Source organism: Ranitomeya imitator, chromosome 4, assembly GCF_032444005.1.
Source record: "Ranitomeya imitator isolate aRanImi1 chromosome 4, aRanImi1.pri, whole genome shotgun sequence".
NCBI classification, from domain to species: domain Eukaryota; kingdom Metazoa; phylum Chordata; class Amphibia; order Anura; family Dendrobatidae; genus Ranitomeya; species Ranitomeya imitator.
In genome coordinates this window covers 10,423,396-10,440,485 of record NC_091285.1, presented here as the reverse complement: position 1 = coordinate 10,440,485, position 17,090 = coordinate 10,423,396, and the positions used below count along the sequence as shown (strand labels likewise).

General features: G+C 48.4%; 1 protein-coding gene across 1 annotated transcript; it reads left to right on the top strand.

The window, feature by feature from the left end:
- Positions 1-8,624: 8,624 nt before the first annotated feature.
- On the top strand, positions 8,625-10,974 carry LOC138675039 (E3 ubiquitin/ISG15 ligase TRIM25-like). Its single transcript, XM_069762993.1, has one exon. It carries the CDS (start codon positions 8,641-8,643, stop codon positions 10,345-10,347), a length of 1,707 nt encoding a protein of 568 aa, XP_069619094.1. The 5' UTR covers positions 8,625-8,640; the 3' UTR covers positions 10,348-10,974.
- The last annotated feature ends 6,116 nt before the right edge of the window (positions 10,975-17,090 follow it).

The following is a 17,090-nucleotide window of genomic DNA, read 5'->3' as shown; positions in this document are numbered from 1 at the left end:
TCCTACCACAAAAGGCTCGCCAGAACCTCGAGACAAACTGGGAACCTCTGTCAGAAACAATATTCTCAGGAATGCCATGTAAACGAACCACATGCTGGAAGAACAAAGGCACCAAATCAGAGGAGGAAGGCAATTTAACCAAGGGCACCAGATGGACCATTTTAGAAAAGCGATCACAGACCACCCAAATGACCGACATTTTTTGAGAAACGGGAAGGTCAGAAATGAAATCCATCGAAATATGTGTCCAAGGCCTCTTCGGGACCGGCAAGGGCAAAAGCAACCCACTGGCACGTGAACAGCAGGGCTTAGCCCTAGCACAAATTCCACAGGACTGCACAAAAGCACGCACATCCCGTGACAGAGATGGCCACCAGAAGGATCTAGCAACCAACTCCCTGGTACCAAAGATTCCTGGATGACCGGCCAGCACCGAACAATGAAGTTCAGAGATAACTTTACTAGTCCACCTATCAGGGACGAACAGTTTCTCGGCCGGACAACGATCAGGTTTATTAGCCTGAAATTTCTGCAACACTCTCCGCAAATCAGGGGAGATGGCAGACACAATGACTCCTTCCTTGAGGATACTCGCCGGCTCAGATAACCCCGGAGAGTCGGGCACAAAACTCCTAGACAGAGCATCCGCCTTCACATTTTTAGAGCCCGGAAGGTATGAAACCACAAAATCAAAACGAGCAAAAAATAACGACCAACGGGCCTGTCTAGGATTCAAGCGCTTGGCAGACTCAAGATAAGTAAGGTTCTTATGATCAGTCAAAACCACCACGCGATGCTTAGCACCCTCAAGCCAATGACGCCACTCCTCGAATGCCCACTTCATGGCCAGCAACTCTCGGTTGCCCACATCATAATTACGCTCAGCAGCAGAAAATTTCCTGGAAAAGAAAGCACATGGTTTGAACACTGAGCAACCAGAACCTCTCTGTGACAAAACCGCCCCTGCACCAATCTCAGAAGCATCAACCTCGACCTGGAACGGAAGAGAAACATCAGGTTGACACAACACAGGGGCACAGCAGAAACGACGCTTCAACTCCTGAAAAGCTTCCACGGCAGCAGAAGACCAATTAACCAAATCAGCACCCTTCTTGGTCAAATCGGTCAATGGTCTGGCAATGCTAGAAAAATTACAGATGAAGCGACGATAAAAATTAGCAAAGCCCAGGAATTTCTGCAGACTTTTTAGAGATGTCGGCTGAGTCCAATCCTGGATGGCCTGAACCTTAACCGGATCCATCTCGATAGTAGAAGGGGAAAAGATGAACCCCAAAAATGAAACTTTCTGCACACCGAAGAGACACTTTGATCCCTTCACGAACAAGGAATTAGCACGCAGTACCTGGAAAACCATTCTGACTTGCTTCACATGAGACTCCCAATCATCAGAGAAGATCAAAATGTCATCCAAGTAAACAATCAAGAATTTATCCAGATACTCACGAAAAATGTCATGCATAAAAGACTGAAAAACAGATGGAGCATTGGCAAGTCCAAACGGCATCACCAGATACTCAAAATGACCCTCGGGCGTATTAAATGCCGTTTTCCATTCATCTCCTTGCCTGATTCTCACCAGATTATACGCACCACGAAGATCTATCTTGGTGAACCAACTAGCCCCCTTAATCCGAGCAAACAAGTCAGAAATCAATGGCAAGGGATACTGAAACTTAACAGTGATCTTATTAAGAAGGCGGTAATCAATACACGGTCTTAGCGAACCATCCTTCTTGGCTACAAAAAAGAACCCTGCTCCCAATGGTGACGACGATGGGCGAATATGTCCCTTCTCCAGGGACTCCTTCACATAACTGCGCATAGCGGTGTGTTCAGGTACGGACAAATTAAATAAACGACCCTTAGGGAATTTACTACCAGGAATCAAATCGATAGCACAATCACAATTCCTATGCGGAGGTAGGGCATCAGACTTGGACTCTTCAAATACATCCTGAAAGTCCGACAAGAACTCTGGGATGTCAGAAGGAATGGATGACGAAATAGACAAAAATGGAACATCACCATGTACTCCCTGACAACCCCAGCTGGTTACCGACATAGAGTTCCAATCCAATACTGGATTATGGGTTTGTAGCCATGGCAACCCCAACACGACCACATCATGCAAATTATGCAGTACCAGAAAGCGAATAACTTCCTGATGTGCAGGAGCCATGCACATGGTCAGCTGGGCCCAGTACTGAGGCTTATTCTTGGCCAAAGGTGTAGCATCAATTCCTCTCAACGGAATAGGACACCGCAAAGGCTCCAAGAAAAATCCACAACGTTTAGCATAATCCAAATCCATCAGATTCAGGGCAGCGCCTGAATCCACAAACGCCATGACAGAATACGATGACAAAGAGCACATTAAGGTAATGGACAAAAGGAATTTGGACTGTACAGTACCAATAACGGCAGAGCTATCGAACCGCCTAGTGCGTTTAGGACAATTAGAAATAGCATGAGTAGAATCACCACAATAGAAACACAGTCTGTTCAGACGTCTGTGTTCTTGCCGTTCTACTTTAGTCATAGTCCTGTCGCACTGCATAGGCTCAGGTTTACTCTCAGACAATACCGCCAGATGGTGCACAGATTTACGCTCGCGCAAGCGACGACCGATCTGAATGGCCAAGGACATGGACTCATTCAAACCAGCAGGCATAGGAAATCCCACCATTACATCCTTAAGAGCTTCAGAGAGACCCTTTCTGAACAAAGCCGCTAGTGCAGATTCATTCCACAGAGTGAGTACTGACCACTTTCTAAATTTCTGACAATATACTTCTATATCATCCTGACCCTGGCATAAAGCCAGCAGATTTTTCTCAGCCTGATCCACTGAATTAGGCTCATCGTAAAGCAATCCGAGCGCCAGGAAAAACGCATCGACACTACTCAATGCAGGGTCTCCTGGCGCAAGAGAAAACGCCCAGTCCTGTGGGTCGCCGCGCAAAAAAGAAATAATAATCAAAACCTGTTGAATAGGATTACCAGAAGAATGAGGTTTCAAGGCCAAAAATAGCTTACAATTTTTTCTGAAGCTCAGGAACTTAGTTCTGTCACCAAAAAACAAATCAGGAATCGGAATTCTTGGTTCTAGCATCGATTTCTGATCAATAGTATCTTGAATCTTTTGTACATTTACAACGAGATTATCCATTGAGGAGCACAGAGCCTGAATATCCATGTCCACAGCTGTGTCCTGAAGCACTCTAATGTCTAGGGGAAAAAAAAGACTGAAGACAGAGCTAAGAAAAAAAAATGATGTCAGGATTTCTTTTTTCCCTCTATTGGGAATCATTGGTGTGGCTCCTTGTACTGTTATGGCTGGCAATCAGGCAACACAGCGTGCAGTAATCAGCGCACATACAGAGATCTGGCAATAACCAAAAACAATAGGACAAGCTCTGAGACGTGGAATCTCTGTAGACTGCAGTACCTAATCTATCCTCACACAACTATAAGCAGCAGTGGATTGCGCCTAACAACTACCTATGCAACTCGGCACTGCCTGAGGAGCTGACTAGCCTGAAGATAGAAATACAAGCCTGACTTACCTCAGAGAAATACCCCAAAGGAATAGGCAGCCCCCCACATATAATGACTGTTAGCAAGATGAAAAGACAAACGTAGGAATGAAATAGATTCAGCAAAGTGAGGCCCGATATTCTAGACAGAGCGAGGATAGCAAAGAGAACTATGCAGTCTACAAAAAACCCTAAAACGAAAACCACGCAAAGGGGCAAAAAGACCCACCGTGCCGAACTAACAGCACGGCGGTGCACCCCTTTGCTTCTCAGAGCTTCCAGCAAAAGTTAATAGCAAGCTGGACAGAAAAAACAGAAAACAAACTAGAAGCACTTATCTAGCAGAGCAGCAGGCCCAAGGAAAGATGCAGTAGCTCAGATCCAACACTGGAACATTGACAAGGAGCAAGGAAGACAGACTCAGGTGGAGCTAAATAGCAAGGCAGCCAACGAGCTCACCAAAACACCTGAGGGAGGAAGCCCAGAGACTGCAATACCACTTGTGACCACAGAAGTGAACTCAGCCACAGAATTCACAACACCTCACACTCTGGGGTACAGGTTACCTGGCGGGGTTGGTTCTTACGGGTCAGATCAGTGAGGGGCTTGACTACGCTGCTGTAATTGGGAACGAATTTCCTGTAATACCCCGCTGTCCCTAGAAACGCCATGACCTGGGTTTTAGTGCGTGGGGTGGGCCATTTGGCTATGGCCTCAGTCTTGGCTGGTTCTGGTCTCTGTTTCCCACTTCCCAAACAGTGCCCTAAATACTGAACCTCTGCTTTGCCCACGTGACACTTGTTTGGGTTCAGGGTGATTCTGGCCTTGTGGATCCTGGGATCCTGTCTAATACTGTCTCTAGGTGACTTAGATGCTCTTCCCATGTCGCGCTGTAGATGACGATGTCGTCCAGGTAGGCACAAGCATAGTCCTGGAGACCATCCAGAAGCCGGTCAGCCAGCCTCTGGAATTTCGTCAGGGCATTCTTCATCCCGAATGGCATAACTCGAAACGAAAATAAGCCGAACGGGGTGACATATGCCGACTTGGGAATAGCATCAGGACTAAGGGGAATCTGCCAGTTGCCTTTGCATAGATCGATGGTGGTCAAATACTTTGCCCCGGCCAGCCGGTCTAACAACTCATCCACACGCAGCATGGGATACGCATCCGTCACTGTTTTCTCATTGAGCTTACGATAGTCTACACAAAACCGTGTAGTCCCATCCTTCTTGGGCACTAACACTACGGGGGATGCCCAGGGACTATCTGACTCTCCAATGACCCCTAAACGCAACATCTCTTGTATCTCTTGTCGCATCCCTTCTCGTACAGACTCAGGGACATGGAAGGGGGGTTGTCGCAGGGGGGTCTGATCCTGGGTCTCAACCTTGTGTTGTGCCAGGCGAGTGTACCCTGGTCTCCCCGAAAACATCCTCTGTCGCTGCCTCAACAACTCCTCTGCCTGCTGTCTCTCCCGGGGGCAAAGTGTACCTGGTCCCATGTTTTAGACTGGGTCCTTTCCCCTAAGACATCAGGCAAGGGAAGTCCGGCTAAATCCTCTGCTTCTGGTGCACAGATGGCCACTACCTCTTCAGGGCGCTCCCGATAGGGCTTCAGCATATTCACGTGGAACATGCGGATAACCATGGGGTCATCACAATCGGCGACATTATAGGTGGTGTCGGCTATTAACCCCACTACCTGGTAGGGCCCCTGCCATGCAGCTTGGAACTTGTTCTGCCTAGTGGGCTCTAACACCAGGACCATCTGTCCTATTTCCAAGATGCGCTCTCTGGCACTCCGATTGTACCATACGCGCTGGCGCCGCTGGGCCACCTGCATGTTCCCACGTACAGCCTGGGTCAGCTCCTGTAGGCGGTCCCGGAATTCCAGCACATAGGGTACAATAGGTACCCCTTCTATGATGCCCTCCCATTCCCAGTGTTCTAGCACTAAGTCTAGGGGTCCCCTTACCCGTCTCCCGTATACCAGTTCGAACGGGGAGAACCCCGTGGATTCTTGGGGCACCTCCCGATAGGCAAACAGGAGGTGAGGCAAGAATTTCTCCCAGTCACTGTAGGTCCTAGTAAAAGTCCCAATGAGTTGTTTTAACGTCCCGTTAAAGCGTTCACACAACCCATTGGTTTGCGGGTGGTACGGGGCGCTTCTAATGGACTTTACGTCGCACAGCTTCCACAGTTGGTTGGTCACCTCTGCTGTAAACTGGGTACCCTGGTCTGAGATAATCTCCCAGGGAAATCCAACCCGTGAGAAAACCTGGAGCAGGGCAGCCGCCACGGTCTCTGCCAGTATGTTAGGTAACGCAACCTCCTCTGGATACCGTGTGGCATAATCTACCACTGTCAATATATACCTTTTCCCTGACAGACTGGGTTTGGCTAATGGCCCTATCAGATCGACCGCTACTCGGCTAAATGGTTCCTCCACAATGGGGAGGGGGCGTAATTTGGCCTTGCATCGATCTCCCCTCTTGCCAATGCGCTGGCAACTGTCACAGGTCTGGCAGTACTAACGAACATCATAAGTTACCCCCGGCCAAAAGAAGTTTTGTGTCAGACGATGCCTGGTGCGACTGACGCCGAAGTGCCTGGCCAAGGGTATGTCATGAGAGATTCGCAGTATCTCCTGCCTATACTTCTTGGGAACTACCAGCTGTCGTTTTATAGTAGGGCTTGTCCCTGTGTGGTGCTGCTCTGTGATCCGGTAGAGGAGTTCCTGATCCATATAAACTGTTCCCCTTCCAGTACCCCTCTCCCCTCTTGTGCCTTCCCACGATATCCCTCCAATGAAGGATCCTCAAGTAACTCCCTCTTAAATTCATCTGAGGTGTCCCAAGAAATGTGCCTGGCTATGGTACTACGTGTAGGGCTGGGATGTCTTACCTGGACCTCCTCTGAGTGTGATTCTGCCTCCGCAGCTCGAGCTTGTCTCTGGGTGGTCACAGGATATGTCTCAGCCAGAGGGGCAACCGAGAAGGCAGACAACATGGGCCCCAAGTCATTTCCCAGCAAGACGTCTGTGGGCAAATCCTCCATCAAGCCGACCTCAACAAGGCCATCCCCAACTCCCCAGTTCAGGTGAATCCTGGCAGTGGGCAGTCGATGTATGGCTCCCCCTGCTACACGGACTGCCACTGTCCGGTCCGTCTTCTTTTGGTCCCGGACGAGATGAGGCTTCACAAGGGTCAAAGTTGCCCCTGAATCTCTTAGTCCCTGCACACGTTTCCCATTAACCCACACGACCTGTCAATGCTGTTGTCGATTATCTGCCCGGGCTGCCTGCACGGGGTCCACTTCATGCAGCACTTCCTCCATCTCTTCCACCCCTTGGTTAGTCGTAGCCCCCAATGTCGGGTCAGCTTCGCCTTGGTAGCAGTGTACAGCGGCCCGGCTGAAGGCAGCTGTTCCCGCCTTTGGCCACTGGGCTTGCTGAGTCCGGTTGGGACATTGTCTTTGCAGGTGGCCCAGCTAACGGCAGGTTTGGCATTGCGTCCCAGGGGAACTGTGGTAGGCCGGGTTTCTAGCTGGTCCCCCTACAATCTTCGGTAATTTGGGGCCCTCCAGGTCCATGGGCGGACCCCTAGTGACCATCTTTGATCCGGACAACTGAGGCCTCCTGGCGTCATAATGCTCATCGGCCAGACGAGCGGCTTCCTCAAGAGTCGTTGGCCGCCTGTCCCGAAGCCATTCCTGTGTCTCGGGGGTTAGTCCATTAAAGAATCGTTCTAACAAGACGAGCTGGAGGACGTCCTCCTTAGTGGTTGCTTGGCTCCCTTGTACCCACTGTAGCAGTGACCGCCGTAATTTACAGGCCCATTCAGCGTGGGTATCGATTACTCGTTTTATACGTCCGCGGTACCTGGTCGGAGGCCAGAGCTCCCCCTGGTCGCTGACTCTCCTCTCTCCGCTCTGCCATCTCCATCTTGGCCAGCTCCACTTTGGTCCGCTCTGCCATCTCCATCTTGGCTAGCTCTATCCTGGTCCGCTCGGCCATCTTTTCCTTCAGATTAGTACGCACATCAGCCATCACCTCTCGTATGATCTCTACTGCAGGGTTTGGGCCATAGAACGCCAGTCTATTCTTTACCTCCCTCTGGAATTCAGTCTCCTCCACGTTCACATTGGGGGGCGCTGCACTGTCGTGTTCCATGATGGCTGCTATCAAATCCACTTTTGTTTTGTTGCTGGCGATTAACCCTCGGGCTTCCACCAGATCTTTTAATGTAGTCCTCTTTAACTTCTGGTAGTTGTTTTCCATTCATTCCTTTTCTCCTGTAGAAGGGGTATCATATCCTGCTGTCTGCCACCAGTGTAACGGGGTCTACCAAGCTGGGGTACCTCTTTCAGTACCACCCCGTGTTTCAGAAGGTCCACTCTGCTTTGGCTGGAGTCTGAATGAAGGACGCTGGCTGGAATTCCTTGATTACCTGGGAGCATATAAAATATCACTGCTTCTCCACGTATTTCCAGTCTCACAACACTTTATTCACAGGACACAGAAAATATCACACAGATACAGAGGGCAGACCAATAGAAAAGCAGTAGGCCAGACACACATTACAATAGCCGCAGGGGGCCGGAGCCTGCCGATATTTACTGTGGGAATTACAAAGGTGGGGGGCGGACAGAAGGGGGATATCTTGTCCCCTCTGCCCAGGGGCGCAGTCTGTGGGCTCATGCATCTCACATGAAACCTATTATACATACATATAACTCAAAATATTCTGGGTGCTGAGTGGTTCCGTAACACGTAACACACCCTCCTGCATCCTGTTGTACTCATATTGCCTTCTCTGATTACAATGATTATTACTTTCTTCGCTGATAAAACCCATTTATATGACCGAGAGTCAGACAATCAGCAAAGCAGGTACAGAAATATAACAAAAGTGATGGCCCTGCCCTTCAGAGCCTACAAATCAGGAAGATATGAGGGAAATTTTTATTTTGAAAAAGAGCCAAAGATCAAAGTCTAGAATAATAAAGTATATGCTGGAACACTCCCTGCAGTCAGTAATATCGGTCACATTTGGTTTTTCAGCTCCTCAGTAGCGTCAGCGATGGCGTCTGCTGACCTGAGACACGAGCTGAACTGCTCCATCTGTAAGGACATTTATACAGATCCCATAACCCTGAGATGTGGACACCGCTTCTGCCGGGTCTGTATTGATGGATTGCTGGATACAGAGGGCGGGTATGGAGAATATTCCTGTCCTGAATGTAGAGCAACTTTTCAGAGGAGGGCTCCACTACAGAAGAACATAGCTCTGTGTAATGTAGTAGAGAAAGTCCTGTCTACTCATCCACATCAGGAGGAGATCACCGGGATCCGCTGCACTTACTGTGTGGACCCTCCTGTACCTGCTGTTAGATCCTGTCTACACTGCGAGGCTTCTCTGTGTGATAAACACCTGAGAGTCCACAGTAAAGAACCAGAACACGTCCTCACTGATCCCAGCACTTCTCTGGAGACCAGGAAATGTTCTGTGCATAAGAAGATCCTGGAATATTACTGCACTGAGGACACTGCTTGTATCTGTGTGTCCTGCAGTTTAGTTGGAGAACACCGGGGACACCGGGTAGAGATGCTGGAGGAGGCCTCTAAGAAGAAGAAGAAGAAACTGAGAAATGTTCTCCAGAAACTGATCACAAAGAGGAAGAAAACTAAGGAAACAGTCCGGAGTCTGGAGGAGCGCAAGAGAAAAGCTCAAGAAAAAGCAGCTGGAGAAGCCGAGAGAGTCACTGCCCTGTGTACAGATATCAGGAGACGGGTGGACGACCTGGAGGAGAAGGTCCTTAGTGACATCTCCAGGCGGGAAGAGGAGGTGTCACTGTCACTGTCTGATGTGATCCAAAATCTGGAAATAAAGAAGGACGAGCTGTCCAGGAAGATGAGACACATTGAGGAGCTGTGTAACATGACGGATCCACTGACTGTCTTACAGGATCCAGACATCGGTGCCTTGTGTGATCCTGAGGAGGAGGGAGGTGATGAGGACACAGGAGGACATGATGGAGGTGATGAGGACACAGGAGGACATGATGGGGGTGATGAGGACACAGGAGGACATGATGGAGGTGATGAGGCCACAGGGGGACATGATGGAGGTGATGAGAACACAGGTGAACAAGATAGAGGTGATCGGGGTGCGGAGCTGATCTCACAAATATCACACACATTATCTGCTATGATAAGAGATCTAAATGTGATCTTCCATATGCAGGATCCTGCAGACATATTACTGGATGTAAACATGGCTGCTAATAATCTCCTTATATCAGACGACCTGAAAACTGCGACCTGGACACTAACAACACAGAATCGTCCAGAAACAGCAGAGAGATTCCAGTATAATCAGGTGATGAGCAGGAGGAGATTTACCTCAGGACGACATTACTGGGATGTGGAGATCAGTAGATCTGTATTGTGGAGTGTGGGGATGTGTTACCCCAGTATAGTCAGGAGGGGGCGTCAGTCGTACATTGGAGATAATAATAAGTCCTGGGGTTTATGTGGAGGAGTGTGGTATAATAACCATTGTTCAGTGAGACATGACTGTAAAGTGATCCAGTTACCTCACCAGATCTCCAGTGATGGGGTCAGGATATGTCTGGATTATGAGGTCGGGCAGTTGTCCTTTTATGCGCTGTGTGACCCCATCAGACACTTACACACCTTCACTGCCGCCTTCACCGAGCCCCTTCATGTTGTGTTATATGTATGTGGAGGGTCTATGAAGATATTGGGGATCAGCTGTGAGGAATGATATGTGATTGGGGGACTGTTCGGCCTATGAGATACAGCAGTTGGAGGGGTCTCTTCTGCGTCCTCATGCTACACGATTATAGTGATTTTCCTATATAACGGTGTAGTGATCACTCCTCTTAAAGGGATCTCCCAGAATGTATAATTTTACACTCTCCCTGTAGTGTAATAACCCTCTATAGTAACCCGGCCTCCAGATCCTGTCTGGTTCATTTCTTCATCTTTTCTGGCTCCATTTCCTCCATAATTGCGTCTCTGCTCAGTGTGAAGATGGCGGTCCTTCCGTGATGACCATGTGACCACTATAAACTACATTTCCCATAACCCCCTGCTCTCCTCAGCTTCTCTGTGATCTGCTAATGGCCCCCGGGGCAGAGATGACGGAAGGAGACTCAGTGCGAAGGATCAATGGAGATCTGTGTGTTAGGACAGACGGGGACTAGAATTCAGCCCTGGCATCTCAAACCACAGAGACCCAGGCGGTCCTCACCACATACCCCAGATTGGGGTCTCTAATACTGATATTACCCTGCCTGGAGGAAATCAAGATTCACCACAAGACCTAGAATTCCAATAATACACTATAAAAATGTAATAATAATAATGGGTGTACATACTTTTATGAATAAAAGAGACAAAAATATTCTATTAGTGAAATCTTTCATGGCTAATCAGAGAACTTACATTTGCAGCTTTCAGAGCACAGAGGTTTCTTCTTCAGGCAGGTTTACAATGTACCACAATATCATGTTTATTGCATACCACAATTATAATAATAATAATAATAATAATCTATATAATTGTCTAAGGGTCACTTCCGTCTCTCTGACCTTCTGTCACGGTTATTCATTCGCTGACTGGTCTCGGCAGCTGCCTGTCATGGCTGCCGCGACCAATCAGCGAGGGGCACAGTCCGATTAGTCCCTCCCCTACTCCCCTGCACTCACTGCCCGGCGCCTGCTCCATAATCCCCTCCACTCACTGCTCACACAGGGTTAATGGCAGCGGTAACGGCCCGCAGTGTAACGCACTCCGTTACCGCTGCTATTAACCCTGTGTGTCCCCAACTATTTACTATTGATGCTGCCTATGCAGCATCAATAGTAAAAATAGGTCATGTTAAAAATAATAAAAAAAACAAAAAACCTGCTATACTCACCATCCGCCGCCTTTCCCGCTCCTCGCCACGCTCCCGGGACCGCTCCATTGCAAGCGGCAGCCCCGTCCCAGGGCTGGTGTGCGAGAAGGACCTGCCATGACGTCACGGTCATGTGATCACGACGTCATCATAGGTCCTGCTCACACCAGCCCTGGGACCGGAAGCTGCCACTTGCAATGGAGCGGTCCCGGGAGCGTGGTGAGGAGCAGGAAAGGCGGCGGATGGTGAGTATAGCAGGACTTCAACGGGCCTTCAGAAGGTGAGTATATGTTTATTTATTTTTTTAAGTCTCTATACTACGTGGCTCTGTGCTGGGCAATATACTACGTGACTGGGCAATATACTATGTGGCTCTGCTATATACTATGTGGCTGGGCAATATACGTGACTGGGCAATATACTACGTGACTGGACAATATACTATGTGGCTGGGCAATATACTACGTGGCTTGGTGTCACGATTCCCCTGACCGCTGTCACCAATGGGTCAGGATTCACACTGTGACCGTCACCCCTACGTCACGGATTGAGGTGACTTTAGGCCAACAGACGGCTATCACATGTGCAGGGGGGGCTTATCTTAGTTATCCCTCCACTCCACGATGTGATGAAACAACACACACAGGGCTATTGACCTCTTAGTTTACAGCAGGGGCTTATTCTAGGTATCCCACTGCTTTTCTATATACCACGAACTGCAGGGATTTATGTATATCCCGCTTACAGTTCCACTTAACACTTGCAGCTCTCTGGCGCCCCCTTACTCTCAGGTCAGATTAGGTACTGCACCCTGGGTAATTAGTCGCCAGAAAGGCTGCCTGCTATGTACTGGCTATTGGGCACGCTGCAGCGACGCGATAACTACTCCCACTCAGGCAGGAACAATAATTATTAATGCCACAGCCGCTACACCATAACCCAAAAGTCTGCACACTTCGCTGCCACCAGCTTCGATTAAACGGGTCCGAAGCTAACCCAACACAGTAGCGTAATTCTCTTCAAGAGACAGGGTACGTTTAGAGCATGGATGAACGAACTAATAAGAAATATTATATCCCATAAAAATAATTAGGCAGTGCTTTATCAAAAATAGTTTATAAAGATGTTACAAATGAGACAATTGCAAATATGTACAAGGGTAATTATAACATAAAGGGAATAAATGAGAAAAACAACACTCACGTGTTCAAAGGATGGCCGGCAACCATACGTCCCAGCTCATTTGGACGTGCTGCTGGCTTCAGAAGAAGATAAGATGTCAGGAAGAAATCTAGCAGAAGGACCCAGCTGGGGATGTGTGCAGCCAGTTATAACTTCAAGGCTGTGACATCACAGAAAGGCTGGCTTATCCAGACCCTCCTCTCTCTACCTTCTGAGTAAACTTTAAACTATTTTCTCTGATTTCTATAACTTCATTACAAAACATGTCAGAGTCCTAACATCCTCATAATTCATCTCGGATTAACGTGGGCATTCTAATGAGATCAAATATGTCCTATCTGGGATACATATTTACAGAGAAATCCCTACTTCTTTACCAGACGGAGTTAGAAGCCCGAGTTTCAAGGGATGGGTAGATACACCGAGTGGGAATACGAATATATATTTTCGTGTTCTTAACGTAAACATGGTGCATAATATCATACAAAAACCAAACAAAGGATCTTTCATGAATTTTGGAGCCATTTTTCCTGTTCTAGCTGGAGGAAGATTCTAACCTGGTCGTAAATACCGTTCGGCCATAAAACTCCCCACACTCTCTGAGAAGGAAAGCCAGGAATTGGCAGCTACAAACTGTTACTCCAAGAAGGGGGGCTTATCCCACGCAGGCTAGCAAGAGAACTACTTAGGATATTTCATACCATATCGTGACACTGGGCAATATACTACGTGACTGGGCAATATACTACGTGACTGGGCAATATACTACGTGGCTGGGCAATATACTACGTGACTGGGCAATATACTACGTGACTGGGCAATGTACTACGTGACTGGGCAATATACTACGTAGCTGGGCAATATACTACGTGACTGGACAATATACTATGTGACTGGGCAATATACTACGTGTCTGGGCAATATACTACGTCGCTGGGCAATATACTACGTGACTGGGCAATATATTACGTGTCTGGGCAATATACTACGTCGCTGGGCAATATACTACGTGACTGGGCAATATACTACGTGGCTGGGCAATATACTACGTGGCTGGGCAATATACTACGTGGCTGGGCAATATACTACGTGACTGGGCAATATACTACGTGGACATGCATATTTTAGAATACCCGATGCGTTAGAATCGGGCCACCATCTAGTGTAATATAACAGACAAATCCCACCAGACCATGAACCAATATTACTAGAGTATAGAGTGATACTGTAATACCGCCATACTAATCATTAACCAAAACTGCCATACTAGGACTGATATCACCACCATAAAGTGACCGTATAATGGTGATATCAGCTCTATACCAGTGCTGTACAGACCATATATGTGTGTACTGTGCGGGATCTCACCGATGCTGTACAGACCATATATGTGTGTACTGTGCAGGATTTCACCGCTGCTGTAAAGAACATATATGTGTGTACTGTGCAGGATCTCACCGGTGCTGTACAGACCATATATGTGTGTACTGTGCAGGATCTCACCGGTGCTGTACAGATCATATATGTGTGTACTGTGCAGGATCTCACCGGTGCTGTACAGACCATATATGTGTGTACTGTGCGGGATCTCACCGGTGCTGTACAGACCATATATATGTGTACTGTGCGGGATCTCACCGGTGCTGTACAGACCATATATGTGTGTACTGTGCAGGATCTCACCGGTGCTGTACAGACCATATATGTGTGTACTTTGCAGGATCTCACCGGTGCTGTACAGACCATATATGTGTGTACTGTGCAGGATATCACCGGTGCTGTACAGACCATATATGTGTGTACTGTGCAGGATCTCACCGGTGCTGTACAGACCATATATGTGTGTACTTTGCAGGATCTCACCGGTGCTGTACAGATCATATATGTGTGTACTGTGCGGGATCTCACCGGTGCTGTACAGACCATATATGTGTGTACTGTGCAGGATCTCACCGTGCTGTACAGACCATATATGTGTGTACTGTGCAGGATCTCACCGGTGCTGTACAGACCATATATGTGTGTACTGTGCAGGATCTCACCGGTGCTGTACAGACCATATATGTGTGTGTACTGTGCGGGATCTCACCTGTGCTGTGCAGATCATATATGTGTGTACTGTGCGGGATCTCACCGGTGCTGTACAGACCATATATGTGTGTACTGTGCGGGATCTCACCGGTGCTGTACGGACCATATATGTGTGTACTGTGCAGGATCTCACCAGTGCTGTACAGATCATATATGTGTGTACTGTGCAGGATCTCACCGGTGCTGTACAGACCATATATGTGTGTACTGTGCAGGATCTCACCGGTGCTGTACAGACCATATATGTGTGTACTGTGCGGGATCTCACCGGTGCTGTACAGACCATATATGTGTGTACTGTGCAGGATCTCACCGTGCTGTACAGACCATATATGTGTGTACTGTGCAGGATCTCACCGGTGCTGTACAGACCATATATGTGTTTGTACTGTGCGGGATCTCACCTGTGCTGTGCAGATCATATATGTGTGTACTGTGCGGGATCTCACCGGTGCTGTACAGACCATATATGTGTGTACTGTGCGGGATCTCACCGGTGCTGTACGGACCATATATGTGTGTACTGTGCAGGATCTCACCGGTGCTGTACAGACCATATGTGTGTACTGTGCAGGATCTCACCGGTGCTGTACAGACCATATATGTGTGTACTGTGCGGGATCTCACCGGTGCTGTACAGACCATATATGTGTGTACTGTGCGGGATCTCACCGGTGCTGTACAGACCATATATGTGTGTACTGTGCAGGATCTCACCGGTGCTGTACAGACCATATATGTGTGTACTGTGCAGGATCTCACCGGTGCTGTACAGACCAAATATGTGTGTACTGTGCAGGATCTTATCGGTGCTGTACAGACCATATATGTGTGTACTGTGCAGGATCTCACCGGTGCTGTACAGATCATATATGTGTGTACTGTGCAGGATCTCACCGGTGCTGTACAGACCATATATGTGTGTACTGTGCAGGATCTCATCGGTGCTGTACAGACCATATATGTGTGTACTGTGCAGGATCTCACCGGTGCTGTACAGACCATATATGTGTGTACTGTGCGGAGTCTCACCGGTGCTGTACAGATCATATATGTGTGTACTGTGCAGGATCTCACCGGTGCTGTACAGATCATATATGTGTGTACTGTGCAGGATCTCATCGGTGCTGTACAGACCATATATGTGTGTACTGTGCAGGATCTCACCGGTGCTGTACAGACCATATATGTGTGTACTGTGCAGGATCTCACCGGTGCTGTACAGACCATATATGTGTGTACTGTGCAGGATCTCACCGGTGCTGTACAGACCATATATGTGTGTACTGTGCAGGTTCTAACCGGTGCTGTACAGACCATATATGTGTGTACTGTGCGGGATCTCACCGGTGCTGTACAGATCATATATGTGTGTACTGTGCGGGATCTCACCGGTGCTGTACAGACCATATATGTGTGTGTACTGTGCAGGGTATCACCGGTGCTGTACAGACCATATATGTGTGTACTGTGCGGGATCTCACCGGTGCTGTACAGACCATATATGTGTGTACTGTGCGGAGTCTCACCGGTGCTGTACAGATCATATATGTGTGTACTGTGCAGGATCTCACCGGTGCTGTACAGATCATATATGTGTGTACTGTGCAGGATCTCATCGGTGCTGTACAGACCATATATGTGTGTACTGTGCAGGATCTCACCGGTGCTGTACAGACCATATATGTGTGTACTGTGCAGGATCTCACCGGTGCTGTACAGACCATATATGTGTGTACTGTGCAGGATCTCACCAGTGCTGTACAGACCATATATGTGTGTACTGTGCAGGATCTCACCGCTGCTGTATGGACCATGTATGTGTGTACTGTGCAGGATCTCACCGGTGCTGTACAGACCATATATGTGTGTACTGTGCAGGAACTCACCGGTGCTGTACAGACCATATATGTGTGTACTGTGCGGGATCTCACCCGTGCTGTACAGACCATATATGTGTTGTGATGCAGTGACCCCTGTAACAGGTAGGGGGCGCTGCATGGTCCCCCCAGTATGCGCACGGAGGCATATTGAGGCCGTGAGAGTGCGTGGCATTTGTGTGCATGGATGTGATAGTGAAACAGCGACTGGTCATGTGATTAATGGACGGTATGTATCGCAGAGGTGGGTGGCCCTGTGATGGAAGCCTGGGTATGTTTTGCTCAAGCAGATCTACTACTGAGGGATTTGTTTACATTGGGAAGGCTTCCAGGTGATTGGAGAGATGGGTGGGTTCAGTCACCTACAAACCCACCCAAAGAGGCGTGTCTGAACACCTAAGATGCTTTTGTGTTGAAGGACCTGTGGTGATGTCACGCTCACCTGACTGGCCA